This window comes from Calonectris borealis, chromosome 3 (assembly GCF_964195595.1).
Source record: "Calonectris borealis chromosome 3, bCalBor7.hap1.2, whole genome shotgun sequence".
NCBI lineage: Eukaryota > Metazoa > Chordata > Aves > Procellariiformes > Procellariidae > Calonectris > Calonectris borealis.
In genome coordinates this window covers 128290681-128318241 of record NC_134314.1, presented here as the reverse complement: position 1 = coordinate 128318241, position 27561 = coordinate 128290681, and the positions used below count along the sequence as shown (strand labels likewise).

The following is a 27561-nucleotide window of genomic DNA, read 5'->3' as shown; positions in this document are numbered from 1 at the left end:
GCCTTTGTCCTTTCTAAAAATCTTCGGTCCTTTTTACTATGGATGTTGATGCAGTGTCTAGTCCTTTCTGAATCCTCATAAGCTTTTTGTCAAATCAATATAATGTGACAACAAGCCCTATAACAGTAATTTTGTGCTGTGGCTAAAAAACCCAAACAAACAAACCAACCCCACCCCTAAACTTTATTGTTTTTAAATTAGCTGTCTTTGATTTCATTGAAAATCTCCTTGCTTTTTTTATTAAGAACAACAGTAACTAACTGGCCCCAGACAACTCTCTCCATGTTAGCTGTAACTTGTAACGTATTAACCCTGCCTTCTGTTGTTCATATTAAAGCAAATAGCCCCAATCTCTGCTTTTCTGTGCTCATGTGGAAGATTTTTGTGTATGGTATTTGGGATGGGGTGATGAGACCTGTTTGTGTCGATTAACACTCCCTCTGAAACGCTGGTAGGTTTGCATGTGCGTTTCCTTTTTGGGAGGTGCTGTCCTTGACTTCAGCGTACAGAGCCGGTGATTTGGGGGGTTGTTAGCTGATCTCCCTGCCTTTGGCAGTAAGGAAGCTCTCTGGAAAAGATGTGGCTCTCTCTTACGGTGGCAATTGATTTCCACTCCGATAAACCAATGGGCTGGCTAACATCCCATGGTTGCATACCCACATTAATAAATTCCTCGCACAACTGTAGCCCAGCTAGTGCCTGGTAATTCTTTTAAGCCTGTTGGGTCTGGTGACACTCGCAGAGCATCTTTTCCTTGCTTCAACTTAGTAACGTATAGTTTAGAGACTGTCTCTGGGGGGTGTGTGTGATTTCCCCCCCTTTTTTTTTTTTGTATTTAAAGCAGAGCAGGGCCAGCAGGTATGTTGTGATGCTAGGTTTCCTCTGTTGTTTTTAAGGATTTTTTTTTTTTCCTGAGCAACCCTAATGCACACCAGTTTGACTAGCGGTAGGTTGTTATACTGGTGTCACAGTTGTGCCATGGGTTGATCTGCATGCGGGGTTTTCATTCATTGCTTCCGTTTTGATGTTTCTATGCCATCCATTTTATTTTTGCCAGGTTAGACTTATTTTTCTGAGCTGTTGAACAAAGCACAGATTACATATCGGCTATGTTACAGTTATGAAAAGCCCCCTCGTTGTGGATTGCATAAGAATTATGGAGCATGTAATCATTTAATCTATCATGGAAGTACACAGAAAGAAATTATTACTATTTTCCCTTTTTTTTCATGGAGAGAGAATGCCCTTTAGGAGTGCTTTATCATAACTATGTGCACAGTTTATTATGTGGCTGTAGCTGACAAAACTTGTTTTGTTTCTGAAAGATTCACTTTTTTCCCGTGTTTGTGCGTCTGCAATCTGTTCAGTAATTTTTGGGAGTATAAGTAAATTCACATAAGCTTTCAGGAAAATCCAGTAGTTACATTTGAGTTTATTTTGAGCATCTTTAATTCTGATGTGGTTAGTTTTTGTTTCTTAAAATATCGTGTTTACAATTTTATGAACAGCTGCTATTACCTGGGAAATAGCAGACTTGCTGAATGCACCATTGGAGTGAAGTGCAGAGCTGGTTAATTGTTTTAAAGATTTATTTTCATGCATATTACCTGATGCAGAATAGGTATTGAAGTGCTTTCACTCAGGGCCGATGTAACTTGTTATTGGGGTTCACAATTACTAACAAACAGGCTTAATTATAGGTGCTGCATGTGCTTGGCTTTTAAGCAGTAGTCCTACTATGAATGCATTACATTTGGTCAATTAAACAGTGTAGTGGAGGTGAAGACGGTTTATGCAGTTGTTTGTTCGTAACGCTACAGCAAGTTGCCTTTCAGCTGGGTTGCTCTTCACAACATCTGCCATATATTTTTCTTTATAATAGCGCAATGAGTTGTAAGATGATGTACGTAAAACAAAAACAAATTCTAAAGCTCATTTCATCTTAAAGCAGTGGAGTCATTGTCTGGATGCAGCAGAAATAATTTGGCGTTACAAATACTAGTGGGGATGAAATAAATCTGAGTCAACAAGTTATTACTATTTTGTAGGATTCTAAATTACGTGAATTAGTAAATGTGTATTAAAAACCTGCAGAAGATTGTGTACAGGCCACGTCATTTGTTCAGGGGAGCGGAAAAATTAGGAGAAAATGGGATCTCTGGCTTTTTAAATATAGTCTAAGTAAAAAAGTGCTGCTAGGACATTACATTTAAAAGTGCACAATTTGCAAAGTAATATTTGTTGATTTGTGGTGGGGTTTTTTTTTGGCCTTCAATTTTATGTAATGGATTTGTTCACACTTAGGCATGGTACAGAAGAGAAATTAAAAGTGTGTTATCACTTCAAGAGGGTAACTTGTCAGCAGAAGGTGACAAGGAAGAAGAATACGACGAGCAGGTATGCGAAAGAAGTGGGGGGGAAATGTGTTTTATTGCATTGATGTGCTTTCCTCTGAGCTGCTGCATGAAGAGGCAGGCACTGCTAAGCAGTCTTTGCCTGGGGATTTTTGTTGTGGCATTTGTAGTGTGAAATATTGTTTAGTGCCTGAGTGAAGTAGAATAACCTGGGTAAAAAGTGCAATTATTTCAACCAAAGAACTAGAATTAAAAAGGGGGGAGAACGCTAACTGTTTATATTAATCTTTGTGTTGTTTTTTTATAATTCCTATACTGAATAGTGTGAAAATGGTCTTGTCCGAGGAGGAAATACTCTTAATGAGTGATATTTTTTAAAATGCAGCAGTCGATTCGTACGGTGTATTTATAATTTTGTGCGTTTTGACCTTTTCTCAGAAGAAGCAAAAAGAGATTGCATATCTAAGTAACAGACAAAAAGACTGACAAGGAATACTTAAATATATTCTGCTATATATCTGCAGTAATGCAGGCTTCTAATCCCTCCTCCTATCTCCATATAAATGATACAGTTCAAGACCATGGCTGTTTTCTTCACTAAAAGCAGTAAAGCTCTTTTAGATGAAATGTCTAAAAACATCTTGTAATAACTTGGAGCATGCTGGCAAGAGTAGTCACTTGTGACTATGTGTGAAACCCCCTCAGCTAGTCGATATTGTAATAAGCAAAAATGGTAGCATCACTCCATTATTCAGAAAAGCCAACAGCATGCTTGTCCCTTAGGCTACAGCATTCATTAAGAAAAGCTTACTGGGCTGAAAGCTGGAAACAGATGATAACGGGATATGATTTTCATATTTAATGCATTCCTTGGAAGAGTATGTGTGCTGCAGATTGATAGAAGAATCAACTGCTACTTTACTAAAAGACTTTCTAGTTTGCCCTATAGCTACCGATGGAATCATTCAGCCAAGAAATTAACTTTTTCTCCTTTTACCTGCTTTATATATCTGCTAAGCAGGCTGCTTGGCTGCCAGTAAATGTTATTATGCAGTTAAATGTTTGGTATTTAAGACTCTTATCAGAAAAGAAACAGAGGCCACACTATTTTGTTTTTATAGTAGGAGGAAGGTTTTCAGTTTTCTTTCTTCAGTGCATTAGCAGTCGTTAATCTGAGTTTATAGGAAGTTTTCCCCATAGATTAAAAAGTTAAAAACCTTGAATTTAGAGCATTCTTTAAACTGTAATACACAAAGCAATGAACCCGAGCAACCTTGACCTACATAAGCAGGCCTCCAGCAGTTTGCGAATTAGTTTTTAATTCAGACGTACGTGAAAAGGTGAGTTTATTTTTGAACGCTAGATTCTTCAATTAAAAGCAGTCGGTGTAGGAGATGTGATTGCTAACCTATGGAAAAGCTTACGTAAATACTAGAACATCAAAGGCTCACGGCGTGACTTAGATTTTTAAAAACTGTTAGCAGGTTTTGGACAGTACAAGAACTTGGTGCGTACCCAAATATGTCACTTTGTGTTGAATTACATTTAATAGCTTGATTGTGGACTCTCATCCCCTGTCCCCTTCTTTTTCCTTCTCATCTCCCTCCTTAAATACAAAGGTAACTTCAACTAAATTGTGCATCCTTTTGCATTGTCTATGTGCTGTGTCTCACATCTTTCTTTGTAACTCCATTTTTTTTCGGACTGGTGGTGCCTATTTCCCACCACTTTCACCTCACTTAAAAGCTGCTTATTCTTATGTGCAAAATATGGAAGTTTGTTCTCGGCGATGTGGCCCTGAGTCAGTCATAGCAAGCACATGCGGTTAGCAGGTGGTATATCCAGGATGCACATCATCACAGCTTGGAACCGGTTTTATTTATGAGCACTGGTATTGTAATGGTTTCCTTCAGGCTAGTCAGGTTGCCAGTGCTTGTGTGATAACCTCGTCAGTGATGCGTCTTGGAGACCAAGAAGGATAATCACAGAACCAATCTTCTAAAGATGGTCAGTATCCCAATGCCCCTAAAACACCAGTGTGAATATCTGGTACTTCTCTGATATGCACCCTTTTGACTCTCAATTTTTATGGGAGTCCTTAAGCTCAGGAATCATATACCCAAACAATGTTTGTCTGGAAAACCGTGATTCTCCATGGAAAGGACTTGAGCACCAGTCTTTTGAAGCCCAGTGTAACGGCAATCCGGTGTTACAAGTTGGAGGAGAGGTCCCATGCTGAAGACGTCCTCCTCAGCTGGCAGAGCTGTATAACCTGGGCCACCGAAACCTTTGTGCAATGAAGTCTGGCTCCTTCAACTTCAAAGCACTTTCTTGAAGTCTTTTGAAGATTTTGGGCTTGTGCATCTTGGCACTGCCGTGTCTGTTGGACGGAGGGCCTAGGGCACCTCCCAGGAACACCTGTGGGTGGCAGAGCATCCTTCCCCGAGAAAGGGGGTGTCACCAGGGGAGAGTAACCCCTGGTGCCTGGAAGACACAAGCCTCTGGCTCGACTTCGCCTCCCTCGCTTTCACGTCGTCTAGTGCCGGGGGAGACGGGGCCCTTTTGTAAGTCCTAATGGAAGGGATTTTTTTCCTTATCTTTGTTCTCTTCAAAACACTTTAATGATAATAAAAAAAGATTGTATTTGTTACTGGAGGAAGGAGTGTGTTACTGCACTCCGCAACCAAAAAGAGGATTGTAAGTGTGCTTTGTGCAGAGACTTCATTTAACTCCCAGCTGGAGTGACATGAAGTTCAGTAATTTTGTAGACTGTTTTAGGTAAGTCATCCACACGTTTTTACTGTTTTGTTTTTGGTCGTAAAAACAGTACCTAGACCAATGTTATCTGTCATACTTTTGTTTTGAGAATGCAAAGGTTGTGAAGAGATTTTTTTTTTCCTGCCATCAAAGAAGAGCTTGTTAGAGACGTGTGGCTGCTATGACTCTGCCAAGCACTTGTACCTGTTTGAATTGCATTTGTTTTGGAACACTACATCCAGGAGCTGCTAAATCCATAAAGTACTTGCTAGGTGCATTTTAAAGCAGCAAATCCAAGACCCAGAAAGTAATTAGGAGGAACCTGAGAGCAGTGGTGATGGAATAAGCTGTGAACTTAATCTGAGTAGCAAACCTCTACTCCTTCTTAAAATAGCTTCATGGCTTTTTGTTCTGCTTCTTGTTACGTGGAATTTGAGCTTTTTTAATGAAACTTGGTCACAGACTAGACAAGATGCCTTTGTTTCCTTTAAGCTGGGCTTGGCAGCTGACTTTGTATGGTGGGAAGAGGTCAGGCAATGAAAGAGAGGAGAGAGGTGTGGAGGTGACTGTAAATTGTCCTGCTGTGATTTGGGGCTGAAAAGTAAGCCCTGCTTAGTATGAACAATGGTATTACGATAGCTAATTTTGGCTTTGCATAAACTGGTGGTGACCTTTTAGTAGTAGTGGTGGCAGTAGCCACTCCTCCTAAATTGTTCTGATTGAGTAGGTTTACAAAGAAAAAAAGGCAAGTATTAAAACACTGGGATTTAGAAGCAGAGTGGTTATACTGTTGGAACTATTTTTATGCAAGTTCAACAGTTCTTGGAGGAAAGTGCCATTTAAAATGTTTTTGCTCGGTGCCCAAAGTTGCCTTGTGGAAAACGCGATTTCATCTACGTGGTGTTGGCCGAGTAGTCGTTCTTCCTCTTTGGTGTGATTTAACAGACAGGAAAGAGCAGAAGGAAGACAATGAATACAGCGATTTTTGCCTCATTCTTATTTGCTTTGCTGACGTGCTGTGAGCGAAGCTGGATATATAGACAAGTAAGGATGGCAGATGTACGTTTCAGACTCTCTGGGGACCCTTCCTCATCCTGTTGCCTTCTAGAGAAGCCCATGAGAAGAGCGGCAGGAGCAAGCTGCGCAGAGCAGCTGCTGCGGGTGGCTCCAGAAAGGCCGGCTGTGCCATGGACACTGCAACGGGGTCCTAATGACCATGTCTTGGCTTCAGGATGCTGCGGTACCTAAACCACAGGCTACCGGCGGCTGTGCGAAGTCATGCACAAGTAGAGCACAAGGGTTCCGCTCGAGTCAGTAACTTCAAGGTATTTTCAGTGACTTCGGTGGGTCATGTCGTGCTTTCGTCCAGCGTCTTAAAAGCCTTTGCAGGAATCTAATCTTAACAGTTGCCTGTTTGTAAAAACCAGTTACTATTTAGATTAGTTTGCGTCCTTCGTGTATTTCAGTCCCTTTTAGTCAGGTTGGGGGTGCAGTGTGCTTTTGCCACCAGTTGTTTTGGCTCATGGAGCTTCAGTTGAGGTCTGGGCCCTCGTTTTCACACTAGAATGCAAGAAATGTGTGCCAAGTGTTTGGGTAATAATACTACTATACAAAATACTTGAATTCTGTGGCAATTCTCTCTCCAGAAACCAACATGCGATCCTCTAGAAGCTCCATTTGCAACACGCTGCCTGTTTGTTTCCTTAAGCCGTCTCCCACCTGTGTTTTTCAGATGCTGCGTGTTGGAAGACAGGCAGGAATTAGCACCAGGGCAGCCGTGCCAAGAGGACTGTATCATCCAGCAACAGCCTTTATGGGCCGCCACACATCAGCCGTCTCGGCCGCCGGAGGTTTGGGCGTGCGGCAGAAACCCACCCAGCCCACAGAGAGCCGCTCGGCGCCCGACCCACCTTCGTGCTCTCCATCACTGGAAGGACTTGGTCCAGAGAGCAGAAGCGCTGATTTAGAGCGTGATGCATCAGTGGAGGGAGCAGTGAGACGCGGGGACCTGGCAGCCAGTGAGGAAGGCTCCGAGCAGCTCATCTCCTCAGCATCTGATCCCGAACCAGCTGCCCCCGAGGAGGAACAGCCGCGGGGAAGCGTTCCAGGTACGGCGGGGCATGTGCCTGTCCGCCTCTGCCCGGCGCCGGGGCACATGCAACCCAACCAGAGTGGTGCCCACGGCTGCTGGTTTCCCCTATGCGTGTGGCACTCTGGTTGAAGCATGGCAGCACTCTTTTTTTTTTTTCCCTTTTTCTCTTTTTTCTTTTTCTTTTTCTTTTGACTCCGTTTCCTCCCAGGCTGCTCATTTGGACAGGCAAGGGCTTGCTGGGGGCTGAGCCTGTTCAGGTTCACTATTAGAAAGTGAAGATTTCTTCACTGCTGTGCCCACAGTTGTCTTGAAGTAGTCTAAGCCTCATTTTAAGAGGTTTAACGTGAATCTACTTCACTGGCAGAGTATGTCACTTCTGTTTCAGGTTGATTTCCTTCTCCCTCAAACACTTGCGCACAATAGTTCATCCATTTCTGAAAACAGGGTTTGGCAATGTAGACTGAGGATCAGTATGTCCCCGTATGTGGCTGGATTAACTCCTACTTGGTGGTGGTTCTCTGCCTTGTTCCCAGCTTTCCTGAGAAAGGCGGTGCAGACCTCCCAGCCGAGATGCTCTTGCTGTGGGACAAGATGCACTTCCCTTGAAGGCTGCGTTCCAACTTCCTAGCCTCTTTTTTTTTTCTCTCTTTATTTTCCTTTTTTTTTTCCCTGTCTTGGCAAAATGTGTTCTCTCCTATTTTACTGGCTTGGTTACTTACTTTGAAGTAAGCTAATGGATGTGTTTTTGAGGTCGCGGTGACAAAGATTTGTCGCTAAGTAACAGTTTATTCCTTTTTTAAGACCGTGCAGAAATACTCTCCCCTGCCTTGCCAGTTAACATAGCAATTTTCAATTTAAGCTAGTTTTCCAAGCCCCATAACAATTGCTAAAATGGAGCTATTTATAATGGAAACTGGTGGCAACCCTAATGATGCAGAGAATCCTGCTCTCCTGTAATGATCGTGGTTTTCTTTATAGAGGAAAGCTGGCATCCCCATCAGATGATCTTCTATGCCACTTCTTTGGGTTTTTCTGGCATCCTCTTTCTTGAGTTTTTTTCCATTCCTTTTTCTTTCTCTGAGGAATTTATTTGCCTCTCACTTTCTTTCATCTGATGTATTTGCCACTTTTCCATTTTAATGAAAGCCTGTCCTTTCTGGCGCTGGAAGGAGACCAGTCCAGCCTGGCTTACTTTAGCCCTGGGCTCTGCCCGCGGCTCTGCAGAGCGCCGGTTCCTCCCCGCGGGGAAGGCTGAAGTGGCCAGCATCGTGTCTGGGAAAGAAATATCCATTTAATTTCTGGAATGCTGTATCTCTGCCTTCAGAGAAACTGTGCAGTTGGGTTCAAAATCAAAATGAGCTTTTTGTCAAACGGCACGGTAATCACCTCAGACCGCCCGGAGGGCTGCTTATGTCTGTCTGCTGCCAAGCGCGCGTTGTGAAGCGAACAGGCTAACGCGGTCCAGGTTTGAATGAGCGGAGGGGACTGGCTTGTTCCAGCTCTCCTAAGCTTGATCTTCCACGCTGCAAACGGTGGCAGCTGATGAAGACGATGCTTAGCTGTGCTGTATCTGGAGCAAACATGCACTGGGTTTGGCGCGGCGCTGCCTGCTCTGCTGCCTGCTCTGCTGCCTGCTCTGCTGCCTGCTCTGCTGCCTGCTCTGCTGCCTGCTCTGCGCAGAGCAGTGCTCGCCAGCCTCTCCTGCTGCTCCCTGGCTGCTGCTCAGCAGTGGCAGCACAAAATGTGGGAAGGAACAAATGCCATTTCCCCCAGATTAATGAAGCAGGAAAATGGCCCCTTTCTCTCCACCCCCCAAACTGGAGGAAAAAAAAACTCCGTCCCTCTCCATCCTTATTTCCCAGCAAGTGCAGTAGTGACATTTCTGTGGCACGTACTTGCTTCACAAATTTTGAAACAAGGCTAAGAGCCTGTCCTGGCACCAGCTACTGTTTGGCTTAAACCTTATGTGATTCGGTTCCAGTGAAACTCTGTGACCAAGACAAGCAGAAATGCTGGTGCTGTAGCGTTAGCAGGTGTGCGAATGCTGGTTGATTTAAATCCATGGTGAATTTTATGGAAAATTGGGAATTTCTGTAGCAATACTAATTTGTTACAGCACTAGCTGGTCCATTAACTTTTGGCATTCTATAAGAAGATAAGTAGCATGTATCTGTCGTCTTAGAAGCGTGATTCAGCCCCACATTCTCCTCTTTTAGAGAAGGCAATTAACGCGTAGAGTTTAAAGGCCTCCAGGCATGTATTTCTTCTGCAAGGTTTAAAAAATGTGTACGATAGTAGCCTCTTCAGGTGCACTTTTCCCCCCTAAGAAAAGCTTTTTCTGTTTCATCGTTCCTCCAGAGACGATTTAGTGAAGTAGCTGGCCTTCGTGCCAGTGATGGTTTTTGAGGAGCGCCGGGTTTGTCTCCCACCCGCCGGGAGCTGCAAACCCAAAAGGCGTGAGCGTGGAGGCCTGGAGCCTCCCCGGACTCCCCCTTGCGAGAGGAGCACAGAAGGACACGGGGCCATGGGCAGGGAAACCCAAAGTGAAGGGAGAGCAGAGGGATGCTCCCTCACGCACGTTAAGTGAAAGAGTTGGACAAAGAGCATTGGTAATCTTAGTTTAATTCCTTATGCTACGATGTACTCCTTGGTCCTGCTAATGTTTGGGAATAACTTTTTTTTTTTACAGGACCAAAGCCTCCCCTGAGTAACTGGTGGACTTGTAAGGAGGCGAGCTGGGAGAGCAGCGCTGAGCTCCCAGTCCCTGCAAGCGCTGAGGAGGTGATGCCGAGCACCCCTGACGTGCCGCAGGGAATGGCCTCGCCAGCAGACGGCTGGGAGCGGGGCAGGGATGCCCACACTGCGGAGGGCTCCCTGCTGCAACCACCAAGCCCTCCCGCAGCGCAGGAGGAGCCCTCGGTCAGCTCGGCACTAGGCGGGTATGTCTTTATGTATTTTCTCTCTGCCAGTACTCATTCGTTAGCCTGTGCCCTGGAGGCTCTTTTCACAGCTTGGCTGGTGCCTGGCACTAAAGCTCGCATGCAGGTGGGCAAACTTCTTACCTATTTATTTAGTATCTTGCTACCTCTGTGCTAGCAGTTAAATAGCTTCAGGTAACTCGTTCAGGTCAGACTTGGACAAGTTAAGTATGTTTGTTGTTAAAATGCAATAGATGTTCTTTAAATGTACACAAATATTATTTCAACAAGTTTATATAATAGTACTTATAATTTACTAAACAGCATATTTTGTGTGGATTAAAATTTCCGGTTGGTTAAATTTCTTGAGCATTCATTTGGAAATAGCAGAGAGAGAACAAGAGAAAGAATGAGGAAGGTGTGACACAGATGCACAGCTTGTCCTCTGCTACTGTGTGAAAGTGGTGGGGTTTTATTGCCAACAACTGCAATACCAGAGTATCAGGTGTAATATCAATCACAGCTGGATTTTTGTCCTTGCAATGCGCTCGTAAGACAGGGAAGCGCACCCCCATCCCGGCAAGGCGGTACCCATTATGAGATGTCCACAGGGTTTGCCCAGGTCCCACGGGAGGCTGGCTTTGCTCCCTCGCTGTGTTCAAACAACCCCATGCCAAGCGCCGTGATCCATTCCTGGGTCTCCTCCTTGTCGTGCCACGTTGCTGCGGGAGCATCCCTCCTGCTTTTACCTCCTCTTAGTTCTTCTGAAAGTCTGTTTGCCACTGGTTCCCTCTGGGGTGCTTCATGTCCACGTCCCCCTTCACCCTGGCCATCCTACCACTGCCTGACTCCACAATTTTGTGACCTACGACTGCTGCCTTTCTCCTGCCCGCTCTCCCTTAGCAGCACGCTTCTGTTTCCTTGTCCTCTGTATCCTCAAACACCCTTCTCCCTCCTCACCAATGTTTTCCTGCCTCCACTCGCAACAGAAATACTGAAGAAAGCTTTTTCTGCAGGCACATTCTGTATTCCCGTGGGTGCTGCCCCCCTTGGGTCTCCCTACCTTGTCTGGGCACTGTTCACATGCAAAATGCTCCTAGCTGGAGGGTTAACTAGATACTAGATACGGGGTGGTTAGGTGGTGGCTGTGTGCTGGGGAGCGACCACGTACGAAAGAAACCAGTGTTTTCACCCCTGGAGAATGAGAAGTACTCTTTTGCTGGTTTTTGGTGTTGGTTTTTTTTTTCCTTTTTGGTTCTTTGCAGCTTTTTAGTCTGCTTAACGCATCTGTTCTTCCTACATTCATAGTCAGGTCATCTTAGGTACTGATTTCAATATTAGTTTGTATTTTAATAGATGACAGTTGAGCAGAAACTAGTGGCCATCAATATACACTTCTGTAACTTTATCATTTCACATTTGCATCAGACTGTTGCTTGCTATGGAAACATCATCTAATTTACATCTAAATAGCTTTTACCCAGTTTTTCTTTTGTATAACACCTGTTAATCATAACACTTTGTAGGGAAGTTGCATAGAGTGCCTGCCTTTGCTAGAGAAGTCATAGCTGAGCTATGGTAATTTAACCTTTTGTTCTCTCCCTGTCGATGCTAGTGATGCCTCGCTGTTCATAACTGATGAAAATATTGTGCAATGCTCTTGAAGCCCAGCTAAATTATACGAAAGGTTTCACTGCTAACATTATCTCCGGAGCACGACTGAAACCAGAATGTGGAGGTTTCCTTTCACATTATGCCAAGCTGAATACCTCCGTTTCTCAAGGCCATGGAAGTGGGATCACTGCTGTTAGCTGTTTCTGCAGAAAAGACACAAATTTTAAGTTGTTTTACCTGAAAATTAAAATGCAGGTAAAATTTAAAAAATGGCAGGTGCGGAAGGTCTAGTGGAGGGATAAGCAGCCTTTTCCATTGCTGCGCTTATAACCAGGTGGGCTTTCCAAGTCTGTCTTTCCAGTGCACGTGAAATGCAACGTGCACGCTCGAGTCTTGCAAAATAATTAATGAGCTGAAGATCTTGGGGAAAAGTTTCCAAGTAATTAGTACGTGAATTTCAATTATATAAATTACAAAAACTATGAGAATGCAACTTTTTTTGGTCTGAATATGTCATGCTACAGATTCACAGGTCTTGCGATGTCCTTTCAGTCCATGTGTTTTTCCCTTATGAAATTCCTACGCTGGCTGAAGAAATATGCAGAAATTTTGCAAAACTATTTATATTTCTTGTCCTACATTAAAATATCTGTAGCTTAGACTTCCCCAATGCAGCGGTGTCGCTGCTGTGCCATCCGAACAAAGTACCATTCCTCGCCTGTCATCTTTGGGCTGTTCGTACACTTTTGGTGTCTTATTTGAAATTAGTACAAATGATAGAGGGGAAAGGAGCTCTCGTGTGCAGGGATCATAGCTCACTCAAAAGGCAAAACAAAATCCTTGTTGCATGTCAGGAAGTCACAAGTTTATATTTTTAGAGAAAATGCCTTTCCTACCTTACTGCAGAAATACCATTGTCTCTTTTTTTTAAGTTTTGGATTTTTTCCCTCGCAGAACTGTTTGCAGGTCATGTTCTACCTCTGGGTGAGTTCAGCCTAATTTCAAACTGCCTTTTCCAGGTAGAGGAATGGTTATCATGATAACATTTTTGGGTTATTAATCAAAGAAAGGTATGTTGCTATGAAGGGTTATTTAGTATAAGCTGTGCGTCGTGGTCGCAGTTCACAGTGGGGTGCTGCAATTTTGCTACCTTATTTTCAAAAATCATCATTTTTAATAACTGAAGTCCATGTTTCGGAGCGCTGCTGGGTAAGTGTGTTGATCAGAGGTTGTACACGCACCTCTTCAGACTCGTCCCGCCAGCTCAGACCCGTGCGAGAGCCTGATCCGTGTATTTTCCGTTCAGGTCTGCAGCCCAGGAGCCCACTGGTGAGCGGGGGGCTTGCCTGGCTTGTTCGAGTGGCACTGTAAAGGCCCCCGATTTCCCCTGCCGCCGGGCGAAGCCACCCGATAGCTCCGGTCCTTGGCTGCTTGTTGCCGGTCTGAGCTGCTGAACCGGAGGTGGAAGGCTCCGTATCCTCTTACCATTCCTTACAGCACCCGGCCCTTTCTTTAAGGGCTTAAACCCGGGGAGCGAGCGGGGGGGAGAGGGTCTCAGAGAATTAGCGCAGAGAAAGATGATGACTATTTTAAGGCCTGTGCTGAGGGGGTGGAAAAAGGCAGAGCTTATGCCTGTGCTGCTTCAGCTGCATTGAAGAGGACTTAGCACAGATGGATTGTGCATTACAAAATGTAACACATAATTCAAGCTGTCAGCTTAATCAGACTGTTTCCAGGAAGCAACCTGTAAAAGAGAAGGACCTCTTGTTTGCTGACCTCTGATCCGTAGCCTGCTGCAGATTGTCATACATTTTGTTTTTCTTTATGTTGGTGTCCCTTCCTTCCCCTTCCCTTTTTATTATTGTATCCCTCTCGAGTGGCACCCTGGAAGGACCACCCAGCGGGAGGAAAACAATGGGAAACGAGCCGGCCGCTAAAATACAGGGTTTGTAAGACTGGGGGAAAAGAAAAAGCACTGTTTAACTGCATATGTGATCTCCCTGGCATTGTTTTGCTTATTAAATGTCTAGGAAACTCGACTAAATGCACGGCAGCTCCCGCTTAATTGTTCACTGTTGCCCAACAGTCTGAGGGAAAACACAACTTGCAGTATAGCTTCACATGACTGCAGAAATGATGCAACTTTTTGTGCACAGAGCTTTTCACTTAAGGGAGCGTAAACCAAGGTTAACTGTACAAATATGTCAGCTTCTACATATGGCAAAAAAAAAAAAAAAAAAAATCTTTATTTTGCCTGTGGGGCTCTGCAGGCGCAGGCCCAGCTGGGGCATTGCTGGTGGAGACCTGGCCTGGAAAGTCCCCAACAAAGCAGGCGGCCGGCCTGGACCTGAATAGCCATTTACACCTCTGTTCGAGGATTAGCCTGCTGTATTGTTTCAATGTTTAAGTCCTAATTTGCATCATTATAGAGGTGCAGCTTCATCAAAACCTCTCTGAGGTCCCAGTTATGTCCCTGTACCTGTAGGTGGTCACCAGATTTATTCCGATTGTGGAGGTGAAGGAATTAAACTACTCAGGGCAGAGTAATTTCAATGTAGCATCTCAGGCCCTGGCTGATTTTTAGATGGTTTGTTTGCTCATGTGTTTTTTTTCTTTCTACAGAGCTCAAGCAATGTGTTTTTTGCTGCCGTTTGCTTTGAAAAGCTAAAATGAGGGTGTTTGTTTTTCCAACTGACGTGATGGGAATGCGTTTAAAATACCTGTCGCAGCTCGAGTCACTTCAAGCCCCGTTTGCTGTCTGTCCGCAGGCACCGCGGGGTGCTGGCGGGACTCTCCCGTGCGCTGCGGTTGATAGAAGACGTGGTGGCGAGGACGAGCCCCCAGCACCGGGCGCTGTACCAGGGCGAGCACGTGGGGACGATGGGGACGGCGGAGCTGCTCAGGTTAATGCCGCTTCCCTGCCAGCTGCCTCGCCTCTCCGCTGCCCTTGCAGAGCGGGCAGGAACCGGGGAGTGCAGTGCTGCCTACGCCTTAACCCCATCCCCTTTATTCTTGTTTGCTTGCTGCCGTACATCCAACGCAATGCTCGTAATAATTTTGTTGTTGATTGCTTACACGCTTCTAATTGAATTCAGGTGAGCAATGGCAAGAGGCTGTTACCGAGCAGCCTTGCAGGAGCCTGTTGAGATTTGAGCCAGGGGTCCTCGCTCTTGCGGTGACAAATGGCTGGTGCAAAGAGCAAGCGGGCTCCTGCAAACAAACATTGCTAGCTGCTAAGAGGCCTCCCTCCCCTTCCACTGTTTTAATGTCACTGGAGAGCTGAAATATGGCACTTAGAAGCGCGTACGCAAATTACTCCAACAAATACTCTTTCCTAAATGTAGCACTTTTTGCAGCCTTGCTCTACAGATCCCTTAGGTGAAGTAAATACTTACGTCCAAGAATGAGAGCATCTCCTTAGCTAGTAATGCTAATATGATTTACTGAGGTAGACAACAATAGCTAGAAAAATAATTTTTTCTTCAAGGTAAAAGAGCAAAGAGAATTACCAAAACCCCTGTGTTAACAAAACCGGGGTCAGAGAGCCCTTGCAGTCCCTCCATAGCACAGGATCTTAATTACAAGAACTGGGAATGGCTTTGTAATTTTATTTAAAATTATACATCAGCCTCCATAAACTAGGATTCTCGTAAGCACTTGATGGTTAGAGGTTTTCTAGGGAATTAGGAGGAAGGGTTGCCAAACCGACCTGGCCCCTCCAGCCTACCATTGGAGATGGGTTCCTGCGACAAAACTGCTTTGGCCACGGCACGGCTGGGGCTGCCTGGCCAAGAGGTGGTTTCACCAAGTGGACGGGCACAGGTTCCTCTCTCCCTGTCAAAAAGCAAAGGTGTGAGATTAAACCTGCCGTTTTCTAAGCGCTGGGTTTGACCTCCCTGTCCTGTTCTGCGTCTTTCGCAGAGAGCATCACGAATGTTTGTCCCTCTGGGCTGTCCCACCGGTTATCCTGTTAGCCAGGAGAAGCGTTACAGATTCTGCCTCCAAACCGATGCTGGCTGTCTGGGCTTTAAATAAACGTTGCAAGTAATACCTGCTTTATTTTGTAGCTTTTGTAATCGGACCAGCAGTTTGAAAGAAGATGACCTTGAAGCATGTGAAGCAGTCGTCCTTCATCAGCTTCGGGCTTTATTACAGAGCGCGCTGAATGGATGCCTCCTACCTGAGAAAACACTCGATGCTAAAGGTAGAGCAGTGGATGAAAAGCAAACCAGGTATCGGAGACACAAAACTTGCGTGTGGGTGTGATTAACGTCTTTTCTTTCCTCCCCAAGTCTGCTCTGCCTCTCTGGTGCAGAGAAAGCAGACCCGGGGCCAGACCTCCGATTGCACTGGAAAATGAAGACGTCTGAGTGCTGATCTTTACACATCTTGGCAGCAGCCATGCGACTCGAAATGAGAACATTAAGCAAATTCATTTATTTTCCTTTTCGTTCACTGATGGTGAATCTTACTCTGCTGGGCAGTGCTTGGGCCAGGTCCCCCCGTCTTGCTCTGTCCACAGCATCTCCCACCCCAGGCTGCTCTGGCAGGGAAGGAAACATATTAACTTCAGAGACCTCTTAGCCAGTAATTTCTGTGATCTTCACGTGAGTCTCAGGCACGTAAGGACCGGGAATGTAATTTTGAGAAGCAAATTATTTTTCTGTGAAGCCAAAGATGCATATAGCCTTTAAAAACAATAAACCGCAGTTATTCAAAATGGGTTTTCTCTTTCCTGTGTGTATGCCACAAGGACAAGCGAGAATTGATTTTTTTTTTTTTTTAGGTCTCTTTAATACAGTAATGAAAACAATTTCCATTCGTTCTTACTTAGCTTCTGTCTAGACCTTCCTCCCTGTTACAGGCTCAGCAATGCTCAAGTGTTAGCAGGATCGGGGCACTTGTGAGCTGAAGAATGGTCTATTTAACTATACCTGGTTCTCCTTTCGAGGCTGATATGCCTGCAAGCACTAATACGTTGTTGTATTTCCTGAATGGTTTCTTAGGGACAAACACTTGTGGAATTAATTGGAATTCACTCCTCTGTTTGTGAAACTTCATTGGAGCAACTGGAAAAACAAACATCTTTGGCAAACAAGGTTGCAGTATTTATATTTTCTGCGTTAAAAGAAAAACACTTTTGCTCAAAAATAATAAAAAGAATTCTGAAAAAAAAAAGACAAGCCTGGGGAAGTGGGTGCCCAGCAGAGTGCCTGATGGAGTAAGTGAGGTCTGCCCAGGGCTGAGACTAGGGGCTGCAGAAAAGGTTTGGTCTCTCCTGGTCCTGAGTCTCAGGGCAGACCCAGGGGACAGACATGATGATAATCGCCCCTGCCCGTCCTCCCCACATTTGCAGAAGTCACGAGTGACTTCTTACATCTTCCACTTTGGACATTTTTAAAAGAAAAAGTGGGAGTTAAGGACAAAATGTGTGATGGCTTTTCCCACTGCATGTTGACCCGCTTGTCCAGATAAATGAGTAGCGTGGCAGCTGTGTGAGTCTTGTGTACGTGGGGTGTCCCGCTAACGGCGTTTGGGTTTGTTTCTCAGGCCAGACCCGCGGTGGGACGTGGACATGCTGCAGACCTGCTTGAGCCACCATGCCTTGTTCTTGAAAACGCACCAGGTTCAGCTCACTGAAGAAGTGGCGGAGATGTTTGAAAGCCTGCTGGTTTCCAGCAAGAAGGCGCAGGATGTCCAGGTTGGCACTTGCATCCAATAATCTAAATCGAGGACACCTAGAAACTAATTGGCAGTGTTAAGGCGAGACTTGCTGCTAACGCAATCCAGTGCGTGGGCTTTAAGGGGAACGACAAGCAGTCTGCATTCATTAATTAGCCTTGGAGACGGTTAGGAGGTGGGTAAGGAGAGAATACAAGTTCTTCAATTGTCTCGGGGCAAACACATACAGCACTTCATCCCACGAAGAAAACAGTCTCTTTAAGGTCTCCAGAAGGGTGCCTGTTTTCCACCCTTCAAACCAGTTATTTATTTAAACAAGCTCACACATTTGCTGTGGAGCGAATTTATCACAAGACTTATATCATCTGTCTTTCTCTGTGGCTTACTAGCTTTTTATCATGAATGATGTATTTTGGTTTTTTAAACAGAGTTATGTTTGGTACGCTGAATACGCAGAGCATTTTACAAATAGTAGCATGCTCATTTTTTTAAACATTAACACAAAAGGTTATAAACTAACTCTTTCAAAAAAAAAAAAAAAAGTTGGCATTCGGTAGACCCGCGAGTGCCCCGACCTCTTTTGCTGCAAACCCAGAGCAGCCAGCCGCGCGGGGCGGGCAGGGCTCCGGTCCCCACTGCCTCCAGCTGCAGCCATGCCAGGGGAGCTGGGACGCTGGCAGCGGGGTGACGTCCCAGCTGCTTCTGCACCCCCCCTGCGGTGGGAACCGGGAGTCTGCCAGGCAGCCCGCGGGTAATGAGTTGGCCCCGTGCTCTGCTCCAAAAAATATTTGCAAAAAAAATTTCTCCTCTAGTTTTCAATGAGAAATTAAAAAGCCGTTTGAACTGCTTTGCTATATCTAGTTTTAATAGCATTTGAAACAAATGGTGAGGATGTAATATTTTAGTCAGTTACACACTTTCAGTAGTAGCCAGGGTAACTTCTTTTTCTGTGTGTGGATAAGTAATTTGTATTCTGTTCTTAAAACGTTCAGGAAAGTAGAAGAGATGAGCAAGGAATGTATCATTGCGCTGGTGACAGATAAACAAATACCATACATAAATTTATAATTGCATGTAAAAACTTTTACAAAGTCAAAGCTCAATAACACAATTTTTATGGGTGAATATAGGCAGTAATAATCTGTTTATTGCTACATATTACTGTGGCCCACACATAAGCATTTAACATTTATATTACCTATGAAGTGGATCCAGTCAATTAAATGTAACACCAGGATGCATCCCCTACTTTGAAACACCTTATTTCCAAGCAGGTTGCACAGAACAAGATCAATATAAAGTACACAACATGCATGTACAGGAACAGTTGCTTTACCATAAAGATGCATATAATGTAGTAGTGAACTCGTAAGTGATCTGCACCTAAGGATCTTAAATATTTACCACTCCAAAGGTAGAATTTTTGGCCCATGTTGATGACTTCTTTCTCTGAGGGCTTAAAGACCTGTCAGGAACCCCACTGGATGACGGTACTGTAAGCCAGGCAGCAGGGTGAAGGTGCAGGAGGGAGCTTTGAGCTCCTGACCGTACAAATAGACCTGTGAAGTCTGCCAGCTCCATCCCCATCAGCACTTGTGGTTCCTGGAGGTTTGGTGATGACCAGCAGCAGGTCCACCTTCTCCTCCAGTGCGTTCAGCATCTCACCCATTCCAGCGGTCCACAGAGTCTGTCTGTCCACCTGCCTGTCTTCTCCTCGTCTCTTGTCACTAAATTATGTCTGTCTTCTATTCTCTTACATCTTCTATCAGTTTTTCTCTTCTGTCACAGATCTCTCCCATTACTCCTGGTAAGAAAACTGGGTATTGTTCCTGTGGACATGGGGCAGCCATAGGGAGCTGGCGTGGTAGGAACACCTTTTCTGGTGGGATAGTCTCTTGGCTGTGGAAGCTGTGGAATCCAGTGCCCTTTTCAGCCAAGTTACACTCCTGTAAGAATGAGACCCGCGTGGCTCATGCAGCATGTTAGACGTCTTCACGCCCTGATGGAGATGTCGGCCGCTCCGGAGTCATCTTGGTCCCTGTGACTCTGTTCTCCTGGTGGGAACCTTCCTTCTGCCTGGATTAATTACGGTGCTAGAGTTTATATTGATTGCTTGTATTTGTTGGTGGTGGTTCATGCCTATTTGGATATTAAATGATACTGCAAATAGGTAAACGAAGTACTTCTGGTGTGAGAAATCCACACTGAGATAAACTGCCACATAAGAATTAATTGCTTTCAGTAGTAAAGATTTCCCACTCCTGCCTTTAATTTAAGGCATTCTTTACATTAAGAAAATGAGACTTAAAATCCCTGGTTTTTGGAGGAAGTAGCAGCTTGCTCACGTTGGTTTTGTATGGAGACTTCCCATATGTAAGTTTAATAGAAAAAAAAATTTGGCGAGCTATTTGCTTAAGACTGAAAAGCTGCCATTCCAGGCTCCTGAAAAAACATGGAATAATGAGGAGGGGGCAGATGCAGGAGAATAAAATTTTCTCGTGAGTCCAAAATGTTTTTGCTTGAAGCCGTTCCATACTGTCAGGTCAGTACATACAAAATAAGTTACAAAACCTGGAGTTCTCTCTGAGATGTTGGTCCTTATCTCTGAAGACTTATTGTTTTATTAAACAATTGTTTTATTAAACAATTATCTAATTAGAGCAGAAAATCTAGTAGATTTTAGACTCAAGACCATATTCTGTGTTACAAAGTAAAACCAAGAGGAACACCCTACAAGTAAAGAAGAGACAGGAAGGATACCCAAAAAGCCTTTGCTGCTCTTTGTGAGATCATAAACACCGGGAAGGATGATTTTTCCTGCTCTCAGAAAGAGCTTTATAAAGCCACACACAGTACTGTTAGCACAGGTCGATGATAACCTGAGAAGCGCTTGCTTTATTTTAAAGCCCGCTTTTAACTCAGCCATGTTTACGGTACATTCAGCTCCCTGTAAAGGTGCTGGCTTCCAACTTAATTTTTTGCGTCAAAAATACGTTTAACTACAGAGGTCCAAATAGTGCTGTTGCAGAAGGCTGCAGGCACAGGCAGGAGAGAACAAACTTTACAAACGTGCAGGAATAACACGGATGAAAACGGGAACCGTGCCCGGCTGAGGCTAGCTTGGGCAAGCTGTGCGTCGGGTTCTCTGCCTTCAGGTTCATGGGTCTCCAGTGTTGTTTTAAGCTGCGGCTATTGCTAATGCCGTGGGTTCACTTGCCTTACTGCGGCGTGCCTGAAATGGAGAGATTTCTTTTCAGTCTGTTGCTGTTGCAGCACATTTGATACACCCTTCTGTTCTGCTCACCCTGAATGCAGGAGGCAGGGAATACTGAGAATTTCCAGAAAACCTAGCGATTAAAAGAATAATTCAAAGTGTGTGTTATTTCAAGGCAGAACGCAATTCCTGAGCTAGCGCCGATTTAACTCAGAGGTAATTTAACATCTAACAAAACCACTCTGGAAACAGATTACACCGTGAAGTATAGATTAGCCTAAATGTATGTCGGAAAACGCTCGAGACAAAGGATAATAGGCCTGCGGCTATTTTTATTTTTTTTAATGCTGCAGGCTCCACCGGTGTTGAGAGAGGCCCTTCCAGAAGGGTGTGGGGATAGGTCATCTATTCGGAGTAATGAGTCATCTTACAGCTTGCCATCGATCCCAAACGACGGCGGGGAAATGAAGCAGGCAAAACACGCTCCCTGGCTCGCTGGCACGGGAGAACAAGGTAACAAGTGTTAAAAGGTCCGGCTGTGCGCTCAAAGTCATTGTCCTTCTCTGTATATATGTATTTTCTATCCAAATCTGCAGGGGACTGTATTATAGTTACTGACGAATTAATGTATATTTGTAATGAACTTCGGGGGATTTTCCTAAATATCTCAGTATCGTTTGCCATTCTTGTTACTTCTTAAAATGAGTGACACCTGTTGTGACTATTTTTTTCTGCAGGAGTAGAAAAGCAAGCTTTGTGGCAGTTTTTAATAACGCATCTATAGGTGTGCATGTGTTTAAAAAATGTCTACCATTTAGAAATTGTGGGATATATTCGTTGCTTTTTATTATAAAGCCAGGCCGCAGAACAAATTTTCAAAAATAAAAGAGTTCATGCTGAGAAAGGTGTGCGATGCAGCTTCAGAGCTTAGAAGATGAACGCGTTTGTGAAAACCCAGTTAATTTCTTTAGATAAGGAAGTAATATATTAGTCCGGTGTAATAATCAGCAATGGCAACTTGCTCAGTCTGCTCTCAGAGCATCCCTTACATCAAAGTCCGGAAGAGACAGGCAATTAGGTTGCAATGCTCTTTACGCAGCAAATGTAAACAAACTGCTCTAGGCCTCCTAAATTCACGGGACTTTTATCCGCGGAGGAGACGGAGACTTTGATTTAAACTAATTTTCCGCGGTTGGTATGATATACGCTGCTGCTGTCGGGCTGCCGGACGAGATCGCAGAGTTACTGTGGGTTGTTTGTTTCCTAAATCCCATTGGGTCTTAAATTATTTAAGACATTTGGTTAGCTTGTCCTTTTCTCTGGAAGCTACAGAGAGGCAGGGTAGCCTCGCATACGAGGAAAGTTCACAGTAGGCGCCTCTTTTAAGGACGGTAATGGATAGTTTAGATCAATAAACAAGAGATAACAAAAGTGAGAAATTAAAGGGAGTAGGGCTTAAAAGCAAACAAACCAGTCTGATCACTGCGACTTTGAAATCTGTTTCATTATAGTGTGTTCACATCCAGAAGTCACAAGCTGGTGTGAAGATGAGAGCAAGGAAGAAAGCGCGGTCAAAAAGATTCCTATTACAGGTAAAAGTAATGGCTGCATTACTCGAATGTAACCTCGAATCCAATATTCAACTTTATTATATAATCAAAACATGGCATTTTAGTGGTTTGGGTCCACTAATAGTGAGTAAATTCAGCTACTACATACTGAGCGCAAAGATGAAATGTAAGATCATAAAGTCCACGCTTATGTTAACATAAACCAAGATGGAAAATAACAGCGCCTATTTAATTCCTTGTAATCATGTTATACATTTAAACCATGTGAATATCCTGTCATTTAGCCTTTCAGGTCCCGGTATCAGTGTTGCAAAGGTCAGTCTCCATGGGGAAGATCCAGTAATTATATGGCAAACTACAGATGTTTCTGATTTGATTCTTTTCTTTTCTCGAGTAATTGAATGCGTATCATTAGAATAAGCGCAGGGAAAAACCCTGCTAGCTGGGAAGCCGTGCCTTTGCCTCTGTTACAGAAGCTGCCTGATAACAGAAAATTTTTAGCAATAAGGTTTTATCAAGACACATTCAGATCCTGCTGCAGCAGATGTATGAGGCTTGCTTAGGATCCGGAGATGTCGCTGCTTTTCGGTCCTGGGGTATCAATAACGCATTAGTATTCAGGGCAGGGCTCTCTGCAATGAGTCTCAATTTGCTTTTGCCTGATTTTGTAAAGTGGTGGGCTGCTTCCTTATAAATTTTGATGTTTGGCTAAATACTTATTTATGCAGGCGTGTACTCCGACAGAAAGGTGCGAGGGCATCTGCTTATGCAACACGCGCTGTTGCTTTTCTGCTCTTTTACGGCTTCAAAATAACCTGTCTTTCAGAGAGCAATTCATTTCTCTATAGAGGTTTTCCTCTGCTGCTTTTTGAGCCTAATTTGCAGCTGAAATATAAAAATGTGCTTCTTGTATTCCTGAATTATACTGCAGCAATAATATTCCTATGTTAGCCCAGTAAAACTTAGATTTTATTTTTTGTTCTAGAGAGTAGAATGCTTTCCATTTTCCTGCTTCTTAAAATGTCCTTCATGGCAATGTATTTTAAAACATGAATTGCGTTGATTTTCAGAGGAATTAAAAGCCACTTAAATCTTTTTCATGAGACAAAACACACTTCTGATTTGAAAAGTAATCTAAAATTTTGCAAATCTTGGGATTGGTTCGATTTTGTTTGTAATTTAAGAGGATTCAAATTTGAGGATTGGGGTTAAAGTTCCCTATACTGCAGAGAGGGCCAGCAAGAACAATGTCAGGAATGGTGACTCCCTCCAACTGATACTATTTTGTTTTTAAGGAGGATACTGGCTCTTGAGTCTGGATCTCCGCAGCTGCCAATGCTTTTCTTTGCTTCTCCCCACCCTGATTTTTATGACTTATCAGTACTGGTTTTAGCTATGATTTTGCACACGAATTTTTCAGGGAATTCTCTATTGCAGTTTTTCCTGCTGGGGACCCCGACGGTCTGTGCGGCTGGTTGCTGTGTGAGGTGTCAGTTAGTCAAAAGCCAAGCCACTTCTCCTGTAGCTTTCTTACTGAATGGGCATGCAAATACTGACACTTCCTATTTGTAAAAACGCTGAGAAACGCTCCCTAACCTAAACACTGAAACCAGTAACTTCAGTTTAAAATCCATTCTTTCCGAGTCTGCTTTATTTACTGTTTTGTTGCAGTGTGCTTCCAGTAGCCGGTGGCCGCATTGTCTCTAGGAGTGAGGCTTTCCGTATCTCACTTGAAAGCAAAGTTGCTCCTTTCAGATGCGATTCATCTTCAGCCCATGATCTTCTCCGGGCTTCTTGTTCTCTTCTGGCTCCTCGCCCTTCCAGCCTGTCGCTTTTTTCCTTTTTGCTCATCATTATTTGCTGTAGGCTGTGGCCCTGGAGCTCTGAAATTGTTCTGTGCCTAAAATAGAGGCAGTATCTGGGTGCATTGTCTTTTGGGCTCAAATAACTTGTTTGAGGGTTTGGCTTTGTATTTTTAGATGAACTGATACTTAGTGTCGATTCTATACACGATCATTTTGCTGTACAAATTTTTCTAAGCTTTTAAGGGATACAAGCTATGTTTTTTTTCAGTACTTGCTGCATTCTTTAAGGGTTTTAAGTGTTGGTTTGAAACACTGGAAGCCTTGGGGCTTTTGGGTTTTGATGGACTCCATTGTGAGAGCTGGGTGGATGTGCTTCCAAGCAGCCTTCTGTGATGGCACTTTACGAATGCTTCTGTAGTTTTGGTTTATTTTTCTCTTACTTCTGTTGCAGAAAAAAAGAACCAAAATATTTATTTTAATATTCTGCAAATATTCCAGAAGTATTTGTATTTTTTCTTTAATGCCTGTAGGGGAGGAAGGAGATAGCTGTGTGGCTTTGGGGAAAAGGGCTTTAGAGCCGTAGCTGGCATGGTGTTGGATGTCCCTGAGAGACAGCCTGTGTTGGTACCTGAAACTGCTCGTGCAAGGACTGACTTCAGCCGGAGCCCTTCTAAACACAGGCTTGGACTGAAACATCTGCTGAGCTCTTCCCATCCGTGGCAGGACACGTGAGCTTTTCAAACCCATAGTCAACTGGAGGCGCGGGGGCACTGTAGCTCATAGCTTTCCTAGAGCCTTGTCCTAAGCTTGTGGAAGGCCATGTTGTGATAACTGACTTTAAAAGGACTACGTTTTGTGTATGGTCTCACTCAGGGAGGAGTTAGCTGTTAATAGCAATCTCATTTTATACCAGGTTATAGCAGGGTAGAGGAGGATACGTGGACTCGTTCTCGTTTTCTTCATGGATGCTTTGTTTTTTATCTTGGGAAGACATGTAAAAGAAATTGTTCAATTTTTTTGCTGTTTCTGAGATAGGTGAATAATGCAAGATTAAAAAAAAGGATAAAATCCATTATTTTTTGTTTTGCTGGATGACTGTTTAAGAGTCTCATTTATGAGTAGGAAAACTGCTGATTTTATTGAAGGGGCAGGTTTGTTAAATCTTGAACAAAACCAGATTCTCTCCCTACCCTTCATTTATGTCTTTGATTTAAATAGACGTTAAACTATAAAGCATTTGAATAAAAGTGGCATTACTTCTCCACTCATCAGGCTTCACTTTCACAACATCTTGAATGTCACCTTCCAGCTACTCTCCAGGTATGAAATCGCTAATGTAGAAATAAGGAGGAAAAACCCTCTTAAGAAGAAAAAAAAAATTAGCCCTTTATATATCATACGGGAACATGAAAGAGCACAAATCCGATTCTGCTTTCCTTTTTAGGTCACCTTTAATGAGCCCATAATCCTGCCAACACTTTTCCCACGCCCACGCGTCCTTCCCGATGAGGTCCTCTTTTGAGCTTAAAGTTAAAAGGTTCCCAAGGTTCCACTTGGAGTGCACTAATAAAGGCATTAATAAGTCTACCCAACTTTTCGCTTCGTTTGATACCAACCTATTCGCAACTGCTCTTATGAAAAAAGTTCATCTGGACGTGATTAATTGCTGTTGCTGTTGTGGTCTGACAGAACTACCTTGGGACAGCGTAAGATTGTACGTTTTGCTTAAATTAGTTTGGATTACATACTCCAGTAGGTGATATTTTATGCTGCTCGACTTAAGTTCCTGAAAGACCTCAGAGTCTTTTTATAGTTATGAATTCCGGGTGAAAATTCTTCTTTGACCTTTAAACAGAGGCAGCAGCTTCTAGATGTGTTCTCAGTGGATGGCTTGCTCCACTGGGATTTCCTGAGTCCACTGGTCATCCAGGTGTCATAGCATCGTATGTTGGTATATTATTATGATAAGAGTATTTATTCTTTTTTTTTTTTTTCATTTAAAGGAAGGGGGGAGACATTTGTTGGCATTTGACCTACTTCTGGATACTGATTACTGCAGTGTTTTGCTCAGGTTTTAATTTGGAGATTTCTTCCATCTATTTGCTCTCCAAAGAGCAGATCCTTCTGTGAGAGTTGCAGGTAGCCTTTATCTTCTCTCTGGATGCAAGGGCTTTTGTTTTATTGCAAGGGAAGTCGGTGTGTATGAGAGCCTGTATACAGCCGGCACTCTCGCCTCTGGTCCCAAGGCGGAGGCGTGCACAGCGGCTGTTTGTGCCCTGGCAGCGGCACGGCAGCTGACAGCCCACCTTTAATCCAGCATAGCTCTTTGTAGATTATCAGCAAGCGCAGTAATTAGTGCTAATGTGGTGGAGGAGCTTGTTCAGATTTAAAGTTCCTCTGGGCAGGAACTATTAGTTTTCTGTTTTGGTACAGGACCTAACAGTATGGCAGCCCAGACCTACCAGGACTTCTGAATGCGGATGCAATAACTATTGCCAAGGTAACTGTAAAACTACACAGCTTGCAGGCTCCACTGATCCTGATAATATTCCTTTCAAGGCATTATTGACTTTGAAGTCTCGTGACAGCTGAAATACCCACGCTGCTAAGTATTTTACTGTTGATAAAAGTACACAGAAAAAGCAAAGTTCCTTTTGGTGTAGGCTCTCACTTGCGTACGGGAGGAGGATGCAGATACGTGTCTGGGTTCAGTCTGCGAAAGCACTGGGGTCTTTTGCCCTCCAGCTACCTCTGTTTGCATACGGAATTATTGATTGTTATTGGAAATAACAGATGATAGCTCTCTATAGCTTTTGAGTGGCATACAAAGTGCTCTTGTTCCTCTCCCGTTAGAGCAGCACCTACTGTATGACTTCTACGGTTTGCTTACGTGCTTTGTCACTTAGGTCAAAGATACCAGTCTGGCTCACACACTGTACGGGCTACGCATGAACACAGTGGTATTTCTGTTTTCCCAGTCTGCATTTTAAAAACCAACCTTGTGAATTACCTTTCCCATTTCCAGACAGGCAGAGTCAAGCACTTGGAGATTGTTCGCAGAAAGACGATTTGGTGTCTGCAGGTGACTTTTCTATGCTGGGACTAGCTGCAGTGAAGGGCTTTAATGCTGGGTTTGATGTTTAAAAAATGTGGGCTTTTTCCTCTGCGAGAGAGGTAATACAATTAGCAAGATATAAATGTTGCAAGTACGAGGCCAAGAGCTTTCTTACCTCTTCATTTGCAGAAATCACTTTTTTAGCCACTGAGATGTTTGCCTATAAATTGATAGATGTGCAACCTAGGCCATAGGGGGAATCATGGAGAAAATATCTTCTTTTCAGTTCTGTGCTGGTACAGTATGTTCTGGGTTAAAGATCACTTTAAACGTTCGGCAGAACAAAATAATAGTGGTTCATTATGCAACAACGGCGGTTTTTTTCCTGGAATTGTTGGCTAATGAAGAAAACTACACCCATTTTGTTCAGAACAAAATTGCAAAAGCTGACATGAAAGCTACTTTGACCCATGCCGACTGCACAATTAATCCAGAGTTG

At 43.8% G+C, this 27561-nt stretch overlaps 1 protein-coding gene across 2 annotated transcripts in view; it reads left to right on the top strand.

Moving 5' to 3' along the window:
• KIZ (kizuna centrosomal protein) overlaps positions 1–27561 on the top strand; it is a 52148-nt gene that overhangs the window by 10429 nt on the left and 14158 nt on the right. Inside the window, exons 4-11 of one of the 2 annotated variants that reach the window (XM_075147897.1) lie at positions 2305–2397; positions 6844–7219; positions 9893–10142; positions 14504–14638; positions 15803–15967; positions 17286–17436; positions 20985–21144; positions 22143–22223. In XM_075147897.1, coding sequence (XP_075003998.1) covers positions 2305–2397; positions 6844–7219; positions 9893–10142; positions 14504–14638; positions 15803–15967; positions 17286–17436; positions 20985–21144; positions 22143–22223 — 1411 coding nt within the window. Of the gene's footprint in view, positions 1–2304; positions 2398–5927; positions 6437–6843; positions 7220–9892; positions 10143–14503; positions 14639–15802; positions 15968–17285; positions 17437–20984; positions 21145–22142; positions 22224–27561 lie in introns of those variants that run through there. The other variant, XM_075147898.1, reaches the window with a different exon arrangement.